The following is an 18,041-nucleotide window of genomic DNA, read 5'->3' as shown; positions in this document are numbered from 1 at the left end:
GGAATCGAACCCAAAACCTGCACAGTATCGAGCCACATTCATATTTCACAATTCATTCAGCAGTGCATAATATGTGTATAATAGCTAGATCAACGGCTACACCTGTATACCTACAAGGCCGTTATTACTCCGGTGAGTCAGAGTGATGGATTATGGCCACTATTTTTCAGCCGACTTGACTAGGAGAAGGTTTTGATTTCGACTTTGGTAGCCCCGCTCACTCATAATACACGCGAAGCTGATCAAGTCATTTACAACAGTTAAGCCGTATTTTACGTAAACCCTACCAGTTATTTACCTAAAATATAGATAAATGTAAAATATGCCTACAAATTCTTAAGTTAAAATACTTTCAAACAAAACATAAGCGATAACAATTACAAAATTACTTCACGAATCGGTACAGTTAGGTACGTATACTTACGTAATAACAAAGCGTCTCGGCGTCCGCCCGCGCCCGCCACTCGACGAACAACTATCAATTTAATTGGAGAACCGCGGGCAGCCTCTTTACCCCGCTTAACTTTTCGATTTACATTCAAAACGGTCTTTTAAAAAACCCAACTCAATAACTACAAGTCTAAACCCTCGTTCGATGCGTACTTTAGAAATCATTCGGCTGTAAAAGTTAGTGGCTGGGCGCGGATTGGCGCGCGGCTCCGGGGAGGAGTCGGGAAACCACGCCCGGCGCCCGCCGCGCATGCTAAACGCGCTTTAAACCCCGTTTAAGCGGTATTTTGGTCCAAAACCACAAGAAAATGTATGTAACATCGGTTAGGGGTAGGGCGTAGCTAAATGAAAAGATTTTCGCGATTCAACGACTATTTTGCGAATATGGCGGACAGTGATGTCGAATGCGCGGGAAAGTGCACGTTGCTTGTCTATGCTTTTGATCATTACATAAAGGGTTCTTAGATATAGAACTTAACTTTATAAACTGAAGAATATATTAAAAGAATTTCATTCAATTAATTGAGTAAATCCTGAACTTTTAAAACTTTTTTTGTGATGGACAAATATTACAATTTCTCATGGCTATGTGAATTTGAATGACTGAATAAGTGCTAGTATTTTTGTCGCAAAAAATTGTGTTTATAATGGATTCGCGAGTGCAGGACAGTCACAAATCCTTCCTGATCAAGGACCTGCTCGGTGACGTGCTGAGGCCAGGAGCAGTTCCTATAGGTATGTGTCAAAATATTTCTACAATTATGTCATTCAAATTACGCGGTCGAATAAAAACAAAACAGGCTGTATAAATCTGGTAACTTTATGTCAGATAGTGCAGACCATCTCAAAAATAATAAAAAAATACAGCACATGAAAACAATAGTTTCACAAGACAAGTTTAGGTCAATTTAAGAATTCTGGGAATAACAGTTGATGCAAAGCTACAGTGGGGCTCGCATATATCTAGCCTCGCGGGAAGGCTTAGTTCTGCTGCCTACGCCGTCAGAAAAGTAAGACAATTCACTGACGTAGACACAGCTCGATTAGTCTATTTTAGTTACTTTCATTGCGTTATGTCCTATGGTATTCTACTGTGGGGCAAAGCTGCAGATATCGAAAACATTTTCGTACTACAGAAACGAGCCGTTCGTGCAATATATCAGTTAGGTAGCAAGCATTCCTTAAGGGAGCTTTTCAAAGAAATAGGTATCCTTACTGTGGCATCTCAATTCATCCTTGCCAACATACTATATATTAGGCAGAATATTCATCTCTACACTAAGAAAAGTGATGTCCACAGTATCAACACTAGGAACAAGCATAAACTGTGCGTACCCATTCACAGGCTTCACAAGGTGCATGGAACATGAAATCGTATACCTAGGTATACGATTTCATAATAAACTGCCTCAGTCGTTACTAGAATTGCCATTTGATAAATTTAAAGTCCAAGTCAAATCTATTCTGTCGAAGAAAGCCTACTATACTGTAAATGATTACATAAACGATAAGAGTAGTTGGTCCTCATGTTAAACACCGGACAGCTTCAAGAGTTATCATTGATAGTTGATTTGATTTACTTTTATTTTATTCGTGACATTTTCCATTTTGTATGTATACTGACAGATTACCACCATCGTACTGTTTTCACGATGAGTTGTATCGCAATTTTGTAAATGGTTTACTAGCGACTGTAAAACTATTAGTATTAACTGTTTTCTTGTTATGTGGTTGCAAGTCGTCATGCTCCCTTAGACGGTATTGCCTCCCTCCCTCAAAAATGTGCGAGGGGGGCGATGGCTGATCCTCGCGTTATGCTCGTGAACGGGTGCTGCCTGACTACATAATTATTTTCTTGACCCGTAATATAATGTGTATGACTTTTGATTTGAACAGTAGTCCTAGTTCACCGTTTTCACTGTTTATGTTGTAAATTAGTTTTTTTTTTTTTTTACATATATATATATATATAAAACACGTCGTGTTTCACATGTCGCTGGGTACGCCCTAAAACTATACCTATTTTCAATGAATGGAGGCATTATGTTCTCTCTTTTTTTTCCACATTATTTTTTTTGTAGCTGCTTGAGTAATAGGTATGGGAAAGGTGTGTACTAGCTAACATGATTACATGTTTACTTGTTTTTTTTTTTATATACAAATTTATGTGTATAATTTTGAGTGATATTTTTTATTTTATTTTTTTTGTATACGGTTCTTCAAACCATACAGACAGAATTGTGTTGCTGGGGAGTTTGTTCCATTACTTCTTCTTCCCAGCAAAAACACATAGGAAGTGGTGAAGGGCGGGCGTTTTGGGGGCTGTCTTTTGTAGATTTGACGTTCAAAAAGTGCTGATTTTCAGCCTACTTTGAATAAATGACTTTTGATTTTGATTTTGAAATAAACAAAAAGTCCAGAAAAGTCATCTTAACAAATAATGATTTAGATGGACTACGCTGTGATATAGAAATGGATTGGCAAAACTGATTTGGTACTTACATATATTAACTTGAATTTTTACTTTCAAATCTAGGAAATACATAAGTATGTATTTTGTTTTTAAGATTTTAAAGTTTTTGTAGTGTCATTCGTAACCTCGTAGTACGTAGTAGGCGTGCGTAGCTGTTTCCGTAGCACCTTCGTAGCAACGGCTACAGAGCACGTAGACATCGTAGTACGTAAAATCAGTATTTATGTATATAATATATTTATTAAATTGTATCTCATCTCAAGTATTCTGAAGTTCGTTTTTTTAGTATTTTTTTTTGTTTTCTTATAATTATCTTATTACAAGAGTTATGTAACTTAATATTCATGAAGTCGCGCTCTGTTCAACAGTGTTCACTTGCTGATTCAATTATGGTTTTTAATAACAATGGAATGCCATGTATTTTGACCGATTTCACTAGGAATATTTCTTAACTCACTACAAATTGGGAATAGGTTGAAAAATTACACATAATTTCAATCCTATTTCTAGTTTTCTAAACTAATATAAGAAAGAGGTTTTTTTTTTTTGGCTACCTACTGATTTGAAAAAGTCTTCCGCTGTTACCTCTCTGTCCTTGAGTAACCGGGTATGGGAAAAAGTGCTTACGAGACGCCACTAGAAATAGGCAGTATTTTATATTATGTATTTCTACATTTTTTCCGCACCCGGATAAGTAAATTGTGATCTCATAAAATCATGAACTTTCCATGGATGCTATAAGGACTATGTTTTTCCAAATAAAAGTAATATAAAATTTTGTAATTTATGTTCACACAAAAGCTAACTACTTTCTTCCCTGTATTTTTCGTTACGCACGTTTCGTTCGCAAAAAAAATTGGTATGTGTACCTTCTTCAAACACGTCCATAACATAGGTACAGCATGTAGGTACCTGTCGTGGTGGTGAACTTAATTGTTAAAAACTTGGGTTACTCGTTATGTAAAAAGCTTGCTGTTTTCTCGGGGTTTCACCCGCGTCCCGGGAGACTTCTTCCCTATTAAATACAGCTTATGTACTTGGGATCAGATCTTCGTAGTCGATCGAGAGATTCAAAAATACTTCAGTAGCTCGAACATATCGGTTTTGCTTAAAAACAGTGAGCAAATTCGACTTTTACTCTGAAGTAAGACAAAGCATTGCCATCCTGATCTAAATCTATTAATCAGTATGGTCATGGCCGGTAGACTAGGAGAAAACATTTTTCTCTCGCTGCTGAAGTTAGGTGTATCACACGAGAGCAAAATTTTTTGCATCATCGTTCAATCTCTCAGGATTCTTCTCTAAAATTATCGCTACTTTCGTGATTCAAATGGAACCCTGCGATAAAAAATAAATTAATAAATAACGTCTACTCAGGGTTTCTTAAATTAGCAGTAATTCTACACTACTCGCGTTCCTAATCACCTCACTAACTTCGTCAAAAATAAGTCTATAATGTTATTCTGAGGGTAGTGAAATCTACTGTTAAGTTCCATAACAATCTTTTCAGTAGTTATTGAAAGTAACAAACATCCACACATAATACTTTTACGTTTATAAATATGATTTAATGGGTTTTGAACCATTCCTTTTCATGGCTCAAGCATGAGCATCAGTCAGATCTTATAATTTTACATAGGCGTCTGAAAGCCCAAGTGTGTATCCATAATGATGATATTTTCATGGATTGGCCCCAGATGTAATAAGCACATTAATTTTTTACCCCGGACAACAATGACATATGTTATTCCACAAACTAACATAAGTTGTAACAAAATAATCGCGTTATTCGCTACGTGTCTAAGTGTGCGCGGCGCGATAATAAGCCGTCAAGTTGCAAGTGTGCGCGCGCCCTGCACTTGCATACATTAGCGGCTAATAAGCCTCGGGTTAGTCGTGGTGCATGCATTACTTCCTAATTTCCTATCTCGACTGTATAATTAGCTGTGTACGATGAATTTTTCATGTGTTCCTGCCATTTTCGCGGGACATACTCGTGAGGAGAGGGGTAATAAACAAACGTAACGAGGTACTAAGAACTGTTGAATTTATTTACATTTTTAGTTTAGCGCATTGTTTTGATGTCTTACATTGGTAAATTGCAAGGGAAAAAATGTCTTATTTAAGACATTTTATTTATTTATGTCTGTTCGGGGTTATGAGCATATGTGTTCGCTTACAAAGGTTGCAATTTCACGGAAAATTTTTAAATCTTACTGTTTGCTGTGGCGAATATAGAAGATCCTTTTTGTGCTAGTATTCTTCGCGATCCAATTCCGAATGTCCTTACTTTAGTTTTCTCAAAACCCTTCCTTCTTACACATTTTCCAATCTCGTTTTTTGTGTACATAAAACAGTTCACCGAGCTCACCCGAGCCCTTCAATACAAAAACCAATCAGTCAAGATAGCCTACTTACTAATAAACCATTCTTAATACATAAGTAAGTTTGTCTGAGGTGAAATACATAGTTTACATCATAGCCCAACAAGGCCCAACTTTATCGACAATATGTATAAAAGTCGGTTTATATTGTATTAAAATATCTGTTTCCTATTTATAATTTTCACGTCAAAGTAAACAGTTGTTTTCAGAAAACCGGTCGTTCATGTGGTCCGTGCACTTCAGCCTAACTGGCCTAACTAACCATTCTGTCTTCAAAATAAAATGTGTGTTTCCAAGTACTTAAAGTGCAGTAAGTACGTGACATTCAGCATTTGTCCAGGTCACGTTCAAAGCTCACAAGACTCTTTAAAACTAAACTATTTCTTTGAGAGTCCGAAGTTTAGCAACTTTAACGACCACCTACTGTGTCCGAGAGTTTTTCAATGACGTCACAGTTAGTTTTGTGACAGTAAAGTAAGCGTGTGGCGGTAGTTAGATTAAAAAATAGAATATGAAATAAGTTTTAAACTCAGCAAGTCTAAAGTCCAAATTGTCCAAAGTCTAAAAAGTGCTGAGTTACGTAGTTATTAGCTACATGTTACTATGGCATATAATTTTTTTTCTTCAGTTGGGAATTAATTTTATAACTAACTTAACTACATGCAGTCCATCTTTTAGATAAACGAAAAATGCAAGATGTTATGTATTTTTCTTTTCTCTCACAAACAGTGAAGTTGTATTGTCGTAGTAGTTATAACAGCACCTTTGCGTACAAATCAACAAAGAGAGTAACATTCCCCCTTTCTCGATCTGTAATGCGTTTTACCTAGTGAATTATTCTTCGTAACAATAATACGTCCTCAAATGCTACTCAAAAGAATGGGATTTAATTGGAATATTGTTTCAATTTATTAAATGGGTTGTCATTCAATCAATTAAAATTTTTGCTGCAACAAAAATCATAGCAAAGAACTATTTATAAGATAATATTCGCACAATAACTCTGCATATGCTCTTGAGCGCAGCACGGCGCCACTCCTGCGCACACGCGACTGCCACGCGCCGCGGTTGAGCACCGATTGACTCCGCGCCTTCCAAATTCAAATTAACGACTTTTAATTTGTTTTGTCCAATCAAATACGTGCTTTGTTCTCATTGTGCGATGAGATTTATTAGGCTTTAAGTATTGTGAGAGGGTTGTTATAAAATTGTTTAGTTCTATGCCTTTAGAAAGATATTTTATTTTTTAACATTGCTAGTTTTGATAATATAATAACTAAGGTTTGTTGTTAGTTTGTGATTTGAAGTTTCGATGTTTAAAGGAATCACTCCTGAAAAATATTGCGTATAAACTAGGGGCAAGGCCATAACACTGGTTTGTGGCATCGCTTGGTCAAAATCTACTACGCCGCAAAACTTTTGTTTTCACATCATTCATTCACCATCATTCGATTGTTGAGGTTTTCTTAACAGACAGTTTAACTCAGACACTTCAGTAAATATCTATGTATTTACTATACCAACCATAATACCAAGATTTACAATCAGTAGCTATTGATAGTAAATTGTGCTGTTAGTCCAATCGTTATTGCCATTACCGTTTGGTATCAAATGGTTACCATTTCATACCGTTTCCTCACAGCGGGAACTGTAATTTTGGTAAGCATTATGCAATCATCAATAATTCACAAATTATGTTACATAATGAAAAAATAGCCTTGTCGAGTTATCGAACCTAGGAAAAAATATCATTTTGTGTGTATAACATTAAGGTGCTTTTATTCATTGATGATATGATATTTTTTATGTAACATAGGCATTTATCCATTATATTTAACGCAAAAATCATCTTACCTAAAAGGAACTGGTATACTTACACAGTACTTACCTACTAGGATACTATTCCTATTTAGGAATATATATTGTCAAATGTCGTTTATTAGTGTACACGAATTCGTCTCTTTAATTCCTTGAGACGTTCGATGGGGTTCAAGTCCGGGCTTGTTGCTGGCCATTCGATAATCGAAAACCAACTACGGTAAGATATATAATTGGGTATGACTGCTAATATTCATACCTATAATATGCTCCCACGATGCGCCCTTCGATGGTCTACAATTAATTTTGGGCCTATTTGTAGACATGTGTACTGGTACACCCAGTCCATTTCCTTCCACCTTCTTCTTATCGTAGAGTTACTGACAGCCACGTTCACAGCCACGTTCATAGACAGGTTGTTAGAATGAATCGATCATATCGTTCAGAGGCGCGTGAACAAACCAGTATTTGTTGTTATAGACTCTATGGACAGACCACACAACGCTGGCTAAGTCAAGAATTCAGCATTGCCACTTGCCACTGCTGCTGCGGCTCCTGCGGGCGAAGCTTCTCTGCGTTTTATTCCGGAACCACACTACGCATTACTTATTTGTTATGCGCCTGCGCTGTATTCGCTCAAATATTTGTTATGTGAGTGAACAACAATCACGGCATCCACACTTCGTGCCGGTGTGCCAAACTTGGTGCCGGTCTGCGTAATCGTGTCCTTTGAAGTTTGTCAAAAAACGGACCGGACGGATAGGCGTATTTGCAATTCGCGCTTATGCGATACTAGCTGTTGCCCGCGACTTCGTCTGCGTAATATAGAATTTCCAATTTTGTTTATTTTATCGTTCATTGCTCAACCCCCGTAGGTGACAGCGTGATAATATATAGCCTATGTGTTGAACCGGCCCCCAGGTAATAGTCATGCAAAATTTGATTTAAATCCATGCAGTACTTTTTGAGTTTATCCGGGACAAACATACAGACAAAAATTCTAAAAACTATATATTTGGGTTCAGAATCGATTATGGATCACCCCCCAAGTATTCTTTAAAAAAAATGTTCAATGTACAGTTTTGACATTCCTATCATTTTATTATATGTATAGATATAGATGTATAAATAGATGCGGGCAAATATAGCAAAAATAGACCAATGGACCCTACACACTTCGTCGTATGCGGCCGAATAACGCACATAACAAATAAGGCATTGCAAAGTGTGGCTCGGGCATTAGATAAATAAATTTTATTTCTTTAGACGTCCCAAAATCATAGTAGACAGATAATGAACAAAAAGTTGCGGTAAAATTATCTATAAAATACTTTTAGCAAAAAAATAAAACCGACTCCCAAAAACACTGAAATTAATCTACAAAGAGTGTAAAAATAAAACCGGCTCGCAAAACACTAAAAAGCCAAAAAAAAAATATTCTTAGGTGTATCGGCCTAGAAGTCGGTGTCTAATGGATGTAACTAAGTTTATTTCGCCACCGACTTCTAGGCCGATGCATCTAAGAATAGTTTTTCTTTTGCTTTTTAGTGTTTTGGGAGCCGGTTTTATTTTTTTACGACACACATTGTAGATTAATGCAATTAACCACATAGATTTTAACCTAGCTTTAGGTACTTATTATTTCTCTATAGATGCTTTACGAACAGGCCATAGCGATACTTAATATTATGTACTAAAACCTTTGTAACCTATGACTACATGACAAAGAGCTTCGATTTGACTTTAGATGAGCGCAATTTTTTTATTTTCCAAGTGAAATGTACTCCAATTCCAAATACACATTAGTTCCAAAACAGAAAATACTTAATTTATTTTATAATAATTGATATTCTAACATTCAATTAAGAATTTTCGCTGATTTTTATGAATAAAATAATAACTATTTTTCTTGTTGGAGACAGAAACCATAAAACGGAAATATTTAGTTTTTTTTATGAGATGTGTATATTTATTTAGATGTGATGACGTTAATATTATAGGCTATCATGTGTTTATATGAATTGGTTTATTTTGCATATTAAAGATAATAATATGACATAACTTATATGGGGCTAATAGCTAAATTAATCTTTAGTAAGCAAATCAACAGTGTATTGGGAACTACAGTAGGGCATTATAACTAGACTACTCGACAGTAGACTACGAACATTCTCACAATTTATCTGGGACCGTTAAGTCCCAGTATTAAGCCCGCCTGCGCTAAAAAGAAAAAAATAAACTTTTACTGTAACTTTACTGTCAACTTATAACGACATTTCAAATTTAACATATTTGACACAATTTATACATATGTTTTAAAAGCTTGTTGCGATTTTACTAAGAAAGTAAATACGAGTAGGTACTTAAATTTCGCGACAAGCTTAAACGTATAAATTGTGTCAAATATGTTACATTTGAAATGTTGTTATAAGTTGAAAGTAAAGTTACAGTAAAAGTTTATTTTTTTCTTTTTAGCGCATTTAAATAAAAGCTTGTCTTTAAAGATTTTTTTACCTCACTTTTGATTAAATTAAACTCTAATAATAGGCACTTTTCTGTACAAGTACAGATGATTTCCTTTCTATTTTCCTTTAGAACATCTCGAATCCTATTTTTTTATTTCAGTTCAGAGTCCATTAACGTAATATGGTTCGTATACTTAAAAGTACACAATTTTATTTATCTACGTATAGTAGTAGAAGCTATACGTGGATAAATTAAAATATGTTCAGATTAATTAAATGACAAACTTTTCGAAGAATATTATGTAACTAAACGGTTTCATTAAGTTTACAGGTTCATAGCAATAATATATAATTAATGGAATCACTGACTGACTGATAAATCAGATAAATCATATTTTGCTTTGGAATTCCCTAACCTAAATATAAATAAGAAATTCATAATTCGCATATTTGGATAAGTTATAATAATTACTTACTATTAAATCATTTGATAGCGGTGATACACTTAGGCCAAATAAATGGCAAAATGTTTGAATGTCTGTGGTCTACTAACCCTCTAGTAATGAGTCATACATCATTTGAAAGGTCTTTTCAAGCGTTACATTTTGTACTAACATACTACTTACCAATTCTTAGTACTTTAGATGTTAGAACATGTTTAAGGTATTTTTATCGATAGTTAGTTTCAAGTTCTTACATTTCTTCTCTAGTAGTGAATTATATATCACTGAAAAGGCCTTTTTAAATAGAACATTTCGTACTAAAATACCTCTTACAAATTGTCAGTACTTTAGAAGCTACAGCAGATTTTAGACATAGACATATTCTCCTTTAACGGAAAATTAATAAATATACAATTTTGATCGCTTTCTTTGAGCTACAGCCACGTTGCTTATCCTTGTATATCTCCATTATTTATTTTAGGCACTAGGCACATATTCATAATTATTATTCCAGCCGTGTTCCCGCAGTTTCAGTCGCGTTTCTTGATAGCTATTGCCCGTACCGGAATAAAATATGTATAGCCTTTATAACTCGCTCAAACCTACATTCTGTAGGTTTCCAACAGTGAAATAGTTTTTCAGTTCAGTAGTTTCGGCGAATTAACAAACAACTATAGGTTACAAACTTACATACAAAAATAGGTTTTCCTCTTTTTTATAATTAGTAAATAGCACGGGTACAATGCTGTTTAATGTTTATTATTATGCATATAAACCTGTCTCTTAAATCATTCTTAGGTATCTCTTAAAAATAACCGCATGAAAATCAGTTCCGTAGTTTTGAAGGTGTAAGCATACAAAATGGACTGAAAAAGCGACTTAGTTTTATACTATCTGGTGAAGATTATCAAAATTTCTTTTTAACACGCTTATACGCGTACTAGCTGCACTTGTGACTATAAATGTAAGAAAATCTTAGAATCTTAATTTGACCCACTTCCCGGTCTTCGATTAGGATGTTTGCACACGCTCTCAGTTCTGATGACAATACATGACTAGCGCGTTTTTTAGTTATTTTATAATCCATACTTAAGACGTATGTACTATGTCTCAGTTATTAAGCGTTTTTGACGTGACAACGTCTTATAAATCGATGGAGCCGGCTGCACGCACGAAACATCGGCGTTACCTCGCTCTGAGGCGTTACCTCGCTCTGAGGCGTTACCTCGCCCTGAGGCGTTCCGTTTAAGGCGTGTAGTGCAAGCGAGAGCACGCAGCGGGCGACAAAGAGGCACAATCGGCAGCTACTCACGTTGTCACGTTCAACTATCGTCAGTAAAACGACTTTACAGACAATGGTTTTTTTTCAATAATTTTAGGTTTCAAACTACTTTGCAGTAGTATCAAACCGTTCAAAAATACTTATCTTATTATAAATAGTACGGAACCCTTCGATTGTTGAGGAACGTCCGTCTATCCGTCCGTCAGCTTGAAGCGAGTCGGGCCTCGGTACCGTATGTCCGTCGGTAACGAAACCATAGCGCGATGCAGAAATACGCCTCGATTGTACAACGCCATCTAGGGAGGCACGGTGTCAACTTTTTCAATACGAAGAAAAATCCGCTGAGGCTATTATATTATTTCGTGTCTGAATAATAAATAAACTTTGCTTTTTCACATTAGCACCTAATTTCACTTGTTACCGATAACGTGTCAGTTAGTTATCCGAGTAATAGTTAATTCTAACTGCCAGATAAAGGCTATTTATAATTTCTGCTAGATATTGATATCCGAGGCCTGTGAAACCAAAGTCTATTTACATCTATTTATATATTATTCTTTATTGTACACAAAAACATTTAAAAGACACACACAACACAGAGAAGACATGTACAAAGGCGAGCTTAACCCAGAACTGGGTTCTCTAACAGCAAACCTTAGAGCGATAGAGAGATGCGATAGAGAAGATATTACTTACTATTATATATTATATTTTATTATATTTTATATTTACTTACTTTTATTAAAAGTTATAGCATATGTCGCAATACGTATTTATTATATTATTTACTAGCCGTTTTCTGGCGGTTTCACCCGCGTCCCGTGGGAGCTACTGGCCGCACCGGGTTAAAATATAGCCTATGTTACTCGCAGATAATATAGCTTTCTATTGGTGAAAGAATATTTAAAATCAGTCCAGTAGTTTTTGAGTTTATCCATTACTACCAAACAAACAAAGTTTTCCTCTTTATAATGTTAGTAGGTATAGATTTAGCTATCTGCCAAATTCAAGCAATCAGGTACTTTATTTGTAAATGATGAAACTTGCCATAATTGAAATGCCTACATCAAATTAATATAAATGTTAATGTTTATAGTACGATTATAAAGCTGATGAGTTTTCTGTTTATTTATTGTTATGCTTGAACGGACTAATACCACAGATTACTATAATAGTTACTACGTAACGAATACTAGGAAAAACTGGTTAAATTTGAAAAATTATCTTATTACCACCATGAGTAAATGTAAGAAAACAAGTGATTTCTTAATTCTATTTTCTTTTAGAGCAGTTTTCGAATCTAGAAAAATATCACGTATCCCCATTCTATGCCTATAACAGTAAATAAAGCATACATAGAAAGTCTTATTTGCATGCCTAGGTTGAATCACATGTTAACACACAATAAAGTTTACAAAGAAATGCAGGGCAGTAGGTAATAACTAAAACACGGTTGGATTATTTAATGCACACAATTGATAGGACAACCCTTACAAATTGATTGTACAGCGATCAAACGCACTTGATTTCTTTCTATTCTTGTATAATAATGAGTGCAAAAAGATATCAAATTATATTTGTAAAAGCTTATATAGCTTTTTCGGTAGATTAATAAATTTTCAGCGTTAGAAATTCGTTTAGGGATTGTTCACACCAAACGTATTGTCCGCCGCTGACTGTGAGTATACTCACTGTCTGCCCCAGTGTGAACGTCGACTCAATCTGCAGTACGCGTTCTCACCAAGCCGACAATAGGCTATAGCGTACGATGCGCTACATGTGTGAACAAAAGAATAGGCTCTTGTAGGTTCACACTAGATGCGCATTCAGATATGTAGTTGCCATTTGCGAAGCTCTAGAGGAAGACGAAAATAATAAAAAGAAGAGATTGTGGGTACATCCCTTCAATTTGAAGAGATGTTTTCTTGGTCAATTTCATACTTTATATTTCGAATATAGACTTTATCCAAATAAGTTCAAGAAATATTTTCGTATGACAGTAAAACATTCGATGAGTTACTATCTTTAATACGTTTAAGTTTATATAAAAGGGACACTAATTATCGACGTGCTGTACCGAGGCGCGGCGGTGCGTACGCGGCGGAGCGGCGCTATTCGGCAACTGCGTCCGCGTAGCCAATCCGCGTCCGCCGTGCATAGTCGCGTAGTAAAATAATCGGCCACTGAGAGTCAGCTACAACAGACGACGTAATAACAGCGTATAGTCGGTTCGGTGTGAACGACAATTTCAATATATATGGAAAAGCAATAAACTGCGTAACGCGCGCTCACAGTCAGCGGCCGACAATACGTTTGGTCTGAACGATGCCTTAGTGTAGTTTGCTGAACAGGTCGCTATTGGCGGAAAAAAATAAGGCAAGTTATTTACCTCTTTTTGAAATAATATAATTTGTAATTTACAAGTAAGTATAAATAAAAGTTGGACTTACATACCTACTAGGTTTTGAGACATAAAATTAATAACGAACTAGGTTTTCTGTCACACAGTTTTTGAAACCTTTTAATTGCATTATAAACATTCAATTGTCACTGTAATCAATTGCAAAGGTGAATTGGATGTAACGAACTGTGTACAATATTTAACTTACTTCATAAAAGGTAGTTCTCAGTTTAACCTGTAAATGTAAGATCTCACGTTTGCTGAACCAATTTTGTTGTAGTTTTCGGATTTTTCAGTTGGAGAAGGTATAGGCAATGAAGTCGGTTTTATTTTAATGATAAACTTTTTTTACAAAATAAAAACGTAAGTATCAAGACTTTTAGGTCTACAATCGGAATCACGCAGGGGTGTCGATGTTAAAGAGCACAGCGGGACATCGCTAATTTGTCACGCGTGCTATTTACATTGTACGGGGCCTGAGCTAGGGGCTCCAAGACTGGGGGCAAACCAAAAGTATTGTCATGTTGTTGTTTGTTAATTGTGTTAAGATACTTATATGAATACATAGAAACCTGTAATTGTGTAGAATATATCTTGGTAAAAACTTGCAGAGTCTAGTATCGCAAATCCCCTTGACACCTTGCGGACCCTCGTTGACAGCATTTTTTTTATTTCATCCTATACTATGAGAAGCCCAGGAGCAGTAAATAGGCCAATAAGGATTTGATCACCCGAGAGATTTAAGTACATAGATCGTGAAATATTTTCGCTGAACTCTATCACACGCACGACAAAACTGCAACTTTTGTGCGCGAATATAAGCTAACAGTGGTCTCACGCCAACGCGTAGGTACGACATTTTGGTGGTATCTCGCCTTTAAATACAAGAGTCATGAAATAAGTAACCTAAAAAGCATTTGGTTTTAACGGCTCAACGAAAATATGAATTAATCATAGCATTGTTTTAAAATTGTAATATCATCGCTCATTTTACGGCGGACTCAACTTGAAGTTTGAATATTTGGTTTGTTTTTGTGTTTTAATTTTATATTCATAATTATTTAACAACCGCTCCCTTTTTGGACTCATTAAAACCGTCTATGAGTCAAAGTTTAAGGGAGGTTAAAATTTACATTATGTGCGTTGAGTTTTGAACTTGCTAGGTTCTCAGCTTGAAGCTGAAGGGTTTTGATATACTATTTTATTTCAGCTTTCCTTTACATATTTATACATAAACAGAATATGATATTTTAACGATGTTTTCGTAGAAGATACTCATGCGGAAACATTAAGACCTCTCGAGGCAGCGAGGAGGAGTGCACGCTAAAACATATTTATGCGATATTATAACGAGAGAAACCCTCGAGCCGCCACTCCACCCGCCCGCCACATAACAAGTAATCGTGGTACGGCCACGCCATTAACAACGGCGCATACAAAAGTTTAGCGAAAGAAAATCATATGAAAAGCGACCACCCGGCCTGAATGCCCCGCGCTCACTCCTCACCATTTTCACGCAAATTAAAAGACACAAACGCAACCATAGACAAGAATTTCCCGCGCGCGCTAAAACACACCATTCACAGACGTCGTATTCAATTGCTCGAGAGCGAAACGGAACGCCCCGAGGCATTAATTAGAGCAGAAAACTCGCGTCTATAGCCGTTCCTTTTTTAAAACTGAGGTCTTTATGCTAGCCCCCGCCTTTGTGCGCGTTCCGTTTGTGCTCACGGTTAAGTGTCAAGTCTTAGTGTCAAGTCGGCTTTAACCTCTTTGTTGACTATAATTTACGGGAAATCCTCATTTGACACCAAGCGAAGTTACTTTGAAGTGAAGCCGCTTGTTTAATTATCATTCGATTATTGTTCTCAGGGCCACCTCAGCTTGAAGAGGAACCAGAGGCTCAGCGGTGCAATTCCTCAGTTAGTCAGAATGTGGAAACATCGGACGCCGAGGACGACATCTCAGTGGGCGATAACAGAAGCGAGACTTCTACGCCTAAAAAGTCACAATTCACATTTCCAGATGAATATAAAAAGAAATTGGATGGAGAAGAAGCAGAGAGGTCGTCACCTTTAGAGTACAGTTTGAACAACCAAGCGAGCTACAGTTCTCCTTTCAAAGAAGACGAGAACGACTATGAGAACCGGTCGGAAGAACGAATGAGGTTGTACGACACTAGCCTGTTTCACTTGTACAGGCCGGAGAGGGATGGCAAAAAGGACGAAGGAGCTGAGGGGACAGCTTATGAGCACATGACAGGTCTATCGGACAGTATTTATGGCAGGTCTATGGATCTTTCGAAGAACTCATTCCAGTCGCAGCTGCTTGCTGGCTTCGCGTCGGTCATAGCTGGCAATACTCAGAGAGAATCACAAGAAACCAATGGTAATTTGATCCTTTCACTAAACTTCATGTGCCTCTATCATTTGTTAGGTACACTTTCAAGGTTTACAGATGACGTCGAGTTAGACTTGTTACATTAGGTTAAGTAAGTTAAGTCTATTGGCAAAGTTAAATACGTTTATTAAAGTGCTAAACACTTTTTCACGTCAAATTACATTAGACAGAACCCCCAAAATACCTCTCTTTCACCGCTTCCTAGGAGTCTGTTAAATCTTGGTCACCATTCCAAAAGTGTTATTTGTCAATACACCATTTAATTATCCCTTTCTCAGACCGCCAGCCAGGCAGCAGACCCACAGCTTCCTCAAGTTCAAGCCGCAAGCCGCGTCGGCGCCGCACAGCATTCACTCACGCGCAGCTCGCGTACTTAGAGCGCAAGTTTCGCTGTCAGAAGTACTTGAGTGTAGCTGATCGGGGAGACGTGGCGGAGGCGCTCAGTCTTAGCGAGACTCAGGTTAAAACCTGGTATCAGAACCGACGGTGAGTGATACATGGTTTCTCATTTTGATGATGTGGCAGAAGATTTTCTTACAACTTTCGGTATTGGGATAGAGGAGCTCGTGGCTAAGTGACAGCCGCACAGGTCGATCGATTATAAGGTATAGCATCGCTTTGCACCTTTGGTCCATGAATAGGTTCTATAAATGGGCGAAAAGAGAGAAAGATTGAGAATTGAGAAATTGGCGCCCGAATGGGACTTTTTAAATTGACAAAATATTGTGCATACATATTTAGTTCCTTGTGGTTTTGATAGCATTTTTGAGAATAATAATTGTTCGTGATTTAAGTCCCTAACGGTTGTAATATTGTGAAAAGTTTGAAGTGGCAGAAAAACTTGTTGGGCGCCAATATAGAAACTAAACAATTTAAGCAGTTTCTTTATTTTACAATTCAGTGCTTTATACCATAACTATACTACAATGTCTTAAAAATATTCCTTCTTCCCATAGAACGAAATGGAAGCGGCAAAACCAGCTTCGCCTAGAACAGCTGCGCGCGCAGGCAGCGAGCGGCGAGCGCGAGTTGTCGGCGCACGCGCTGCCGCTCGCCTGCGCGCTGCTGCCGCCCTACCCCGCGTACATGCACTGCCATCTGTGAATGTGTAGTAGATAATGTGCTTACATGGTGTGAGTTTAAGGTTCAATCTTGAGGAACATTTGTTTTGTACATTCTGAAATTCTTATTTGTAAATCTAGTCCATTACCGTCTCAAAAGTTAAGATATGGGTACATGCTGAAGATTCGTTTGTGTATGATGTCCTCCTAGCCGATTATCGGCTACGGCGACTGAGATCAGCCAACTGCGCAGGACATATTATAGTGCACAGGCATTTGCGCAGAGACACAAGAGCATTCACTATTCCTTCACTCTCATAGCTCGATGTGACGGCAATCCGACAAGACCGGAGAGAAATCAGGCGCAGGACCGACATTTACGTGCTCTCCGATGCACGGGTGTATCAATCACCATATTCCAGGCCTCGGGCTGCTTCGTGAAAGTCTTATAAAACCCGAGACCTCGTGCTCAGCAGCCGCGCTTACGATAGCTAGACCAACGCGGCAGTCATACACCGTGACTTTTTAGTCGTCTTAGGCTAACCGCTGATTGCAACTTTTCGTCACCGTGACTTTTTGTCACTTAGTCAAGTGCAATGAAAACTATACTGAGTGCGCTCATTATGGTGACATGACAATATGGTGACAAATAGTTACAGCAACAGGCAATGCCGGAGTGACGTGACTGTCACTCGCACTGTACATTACAATGGGAGTCCACTCACTGGTGACTTTTTGTCACTCAGCCGGCATACAAAAATGAACGCGATTTGTCACCCAAGAACAGATTCAGTGAGCGCATCGTGGGTGACAGCAGGTGACAGTGACAAAAAGTCACGGTGACGAAAAGTTGCAATCAGCGGC

At 37.2% G+C, this 18,041-nt stretch overlaps 1 protein-coding gene across 1 annotated transcript; it reads left to right on the top strand.

Annotated features, from left to right (window-relative positions):
• Positions 1-958: 958 nt before the first annotated feature.
• On the top strand, positions 959-17,631 carry LOC110374630 (homeobox protein MOX-1). The gene is made up of 4 exons (XM_021332425.3): positions 959-1,185; positions 15,589-16,104; positions 16,395-16,602; positions 17,073-17,631. Exons 1-4 carry the CDS (start codon positions 1,098-1,100, stop codon positions 17,218-17,220), a joined length of 960 nt encoding a protein of 319 aa, XP_021188100.3. The 5' UTR covers positions 959-1,097; the 3' UTR covers positions 17,221-17,631.
• Positions 17,632-18,041: the final 410 nt, after the last annotated feature.

This window comes from Helicoverpa armigera, chromosome 5 (genome assembly GCF_030705265.1).
Source record: "Helicoverpa armigera isolate CAAS_96S chromosome 5, ASM3070526v1, whole genome shotgun sequence".
Lineage (NCBI taxonomy): Eukaryota > Metazoa > Arthropoda > Insecta > Lepidoptera > Noctuidae > Helicoverpa > Helicoverpa armigera.
The sequence above is the reverse complement of the archived record's forward strand: the minus strand, read 5'-3'. Positions and strand labels throughout refer to the sequence as shown.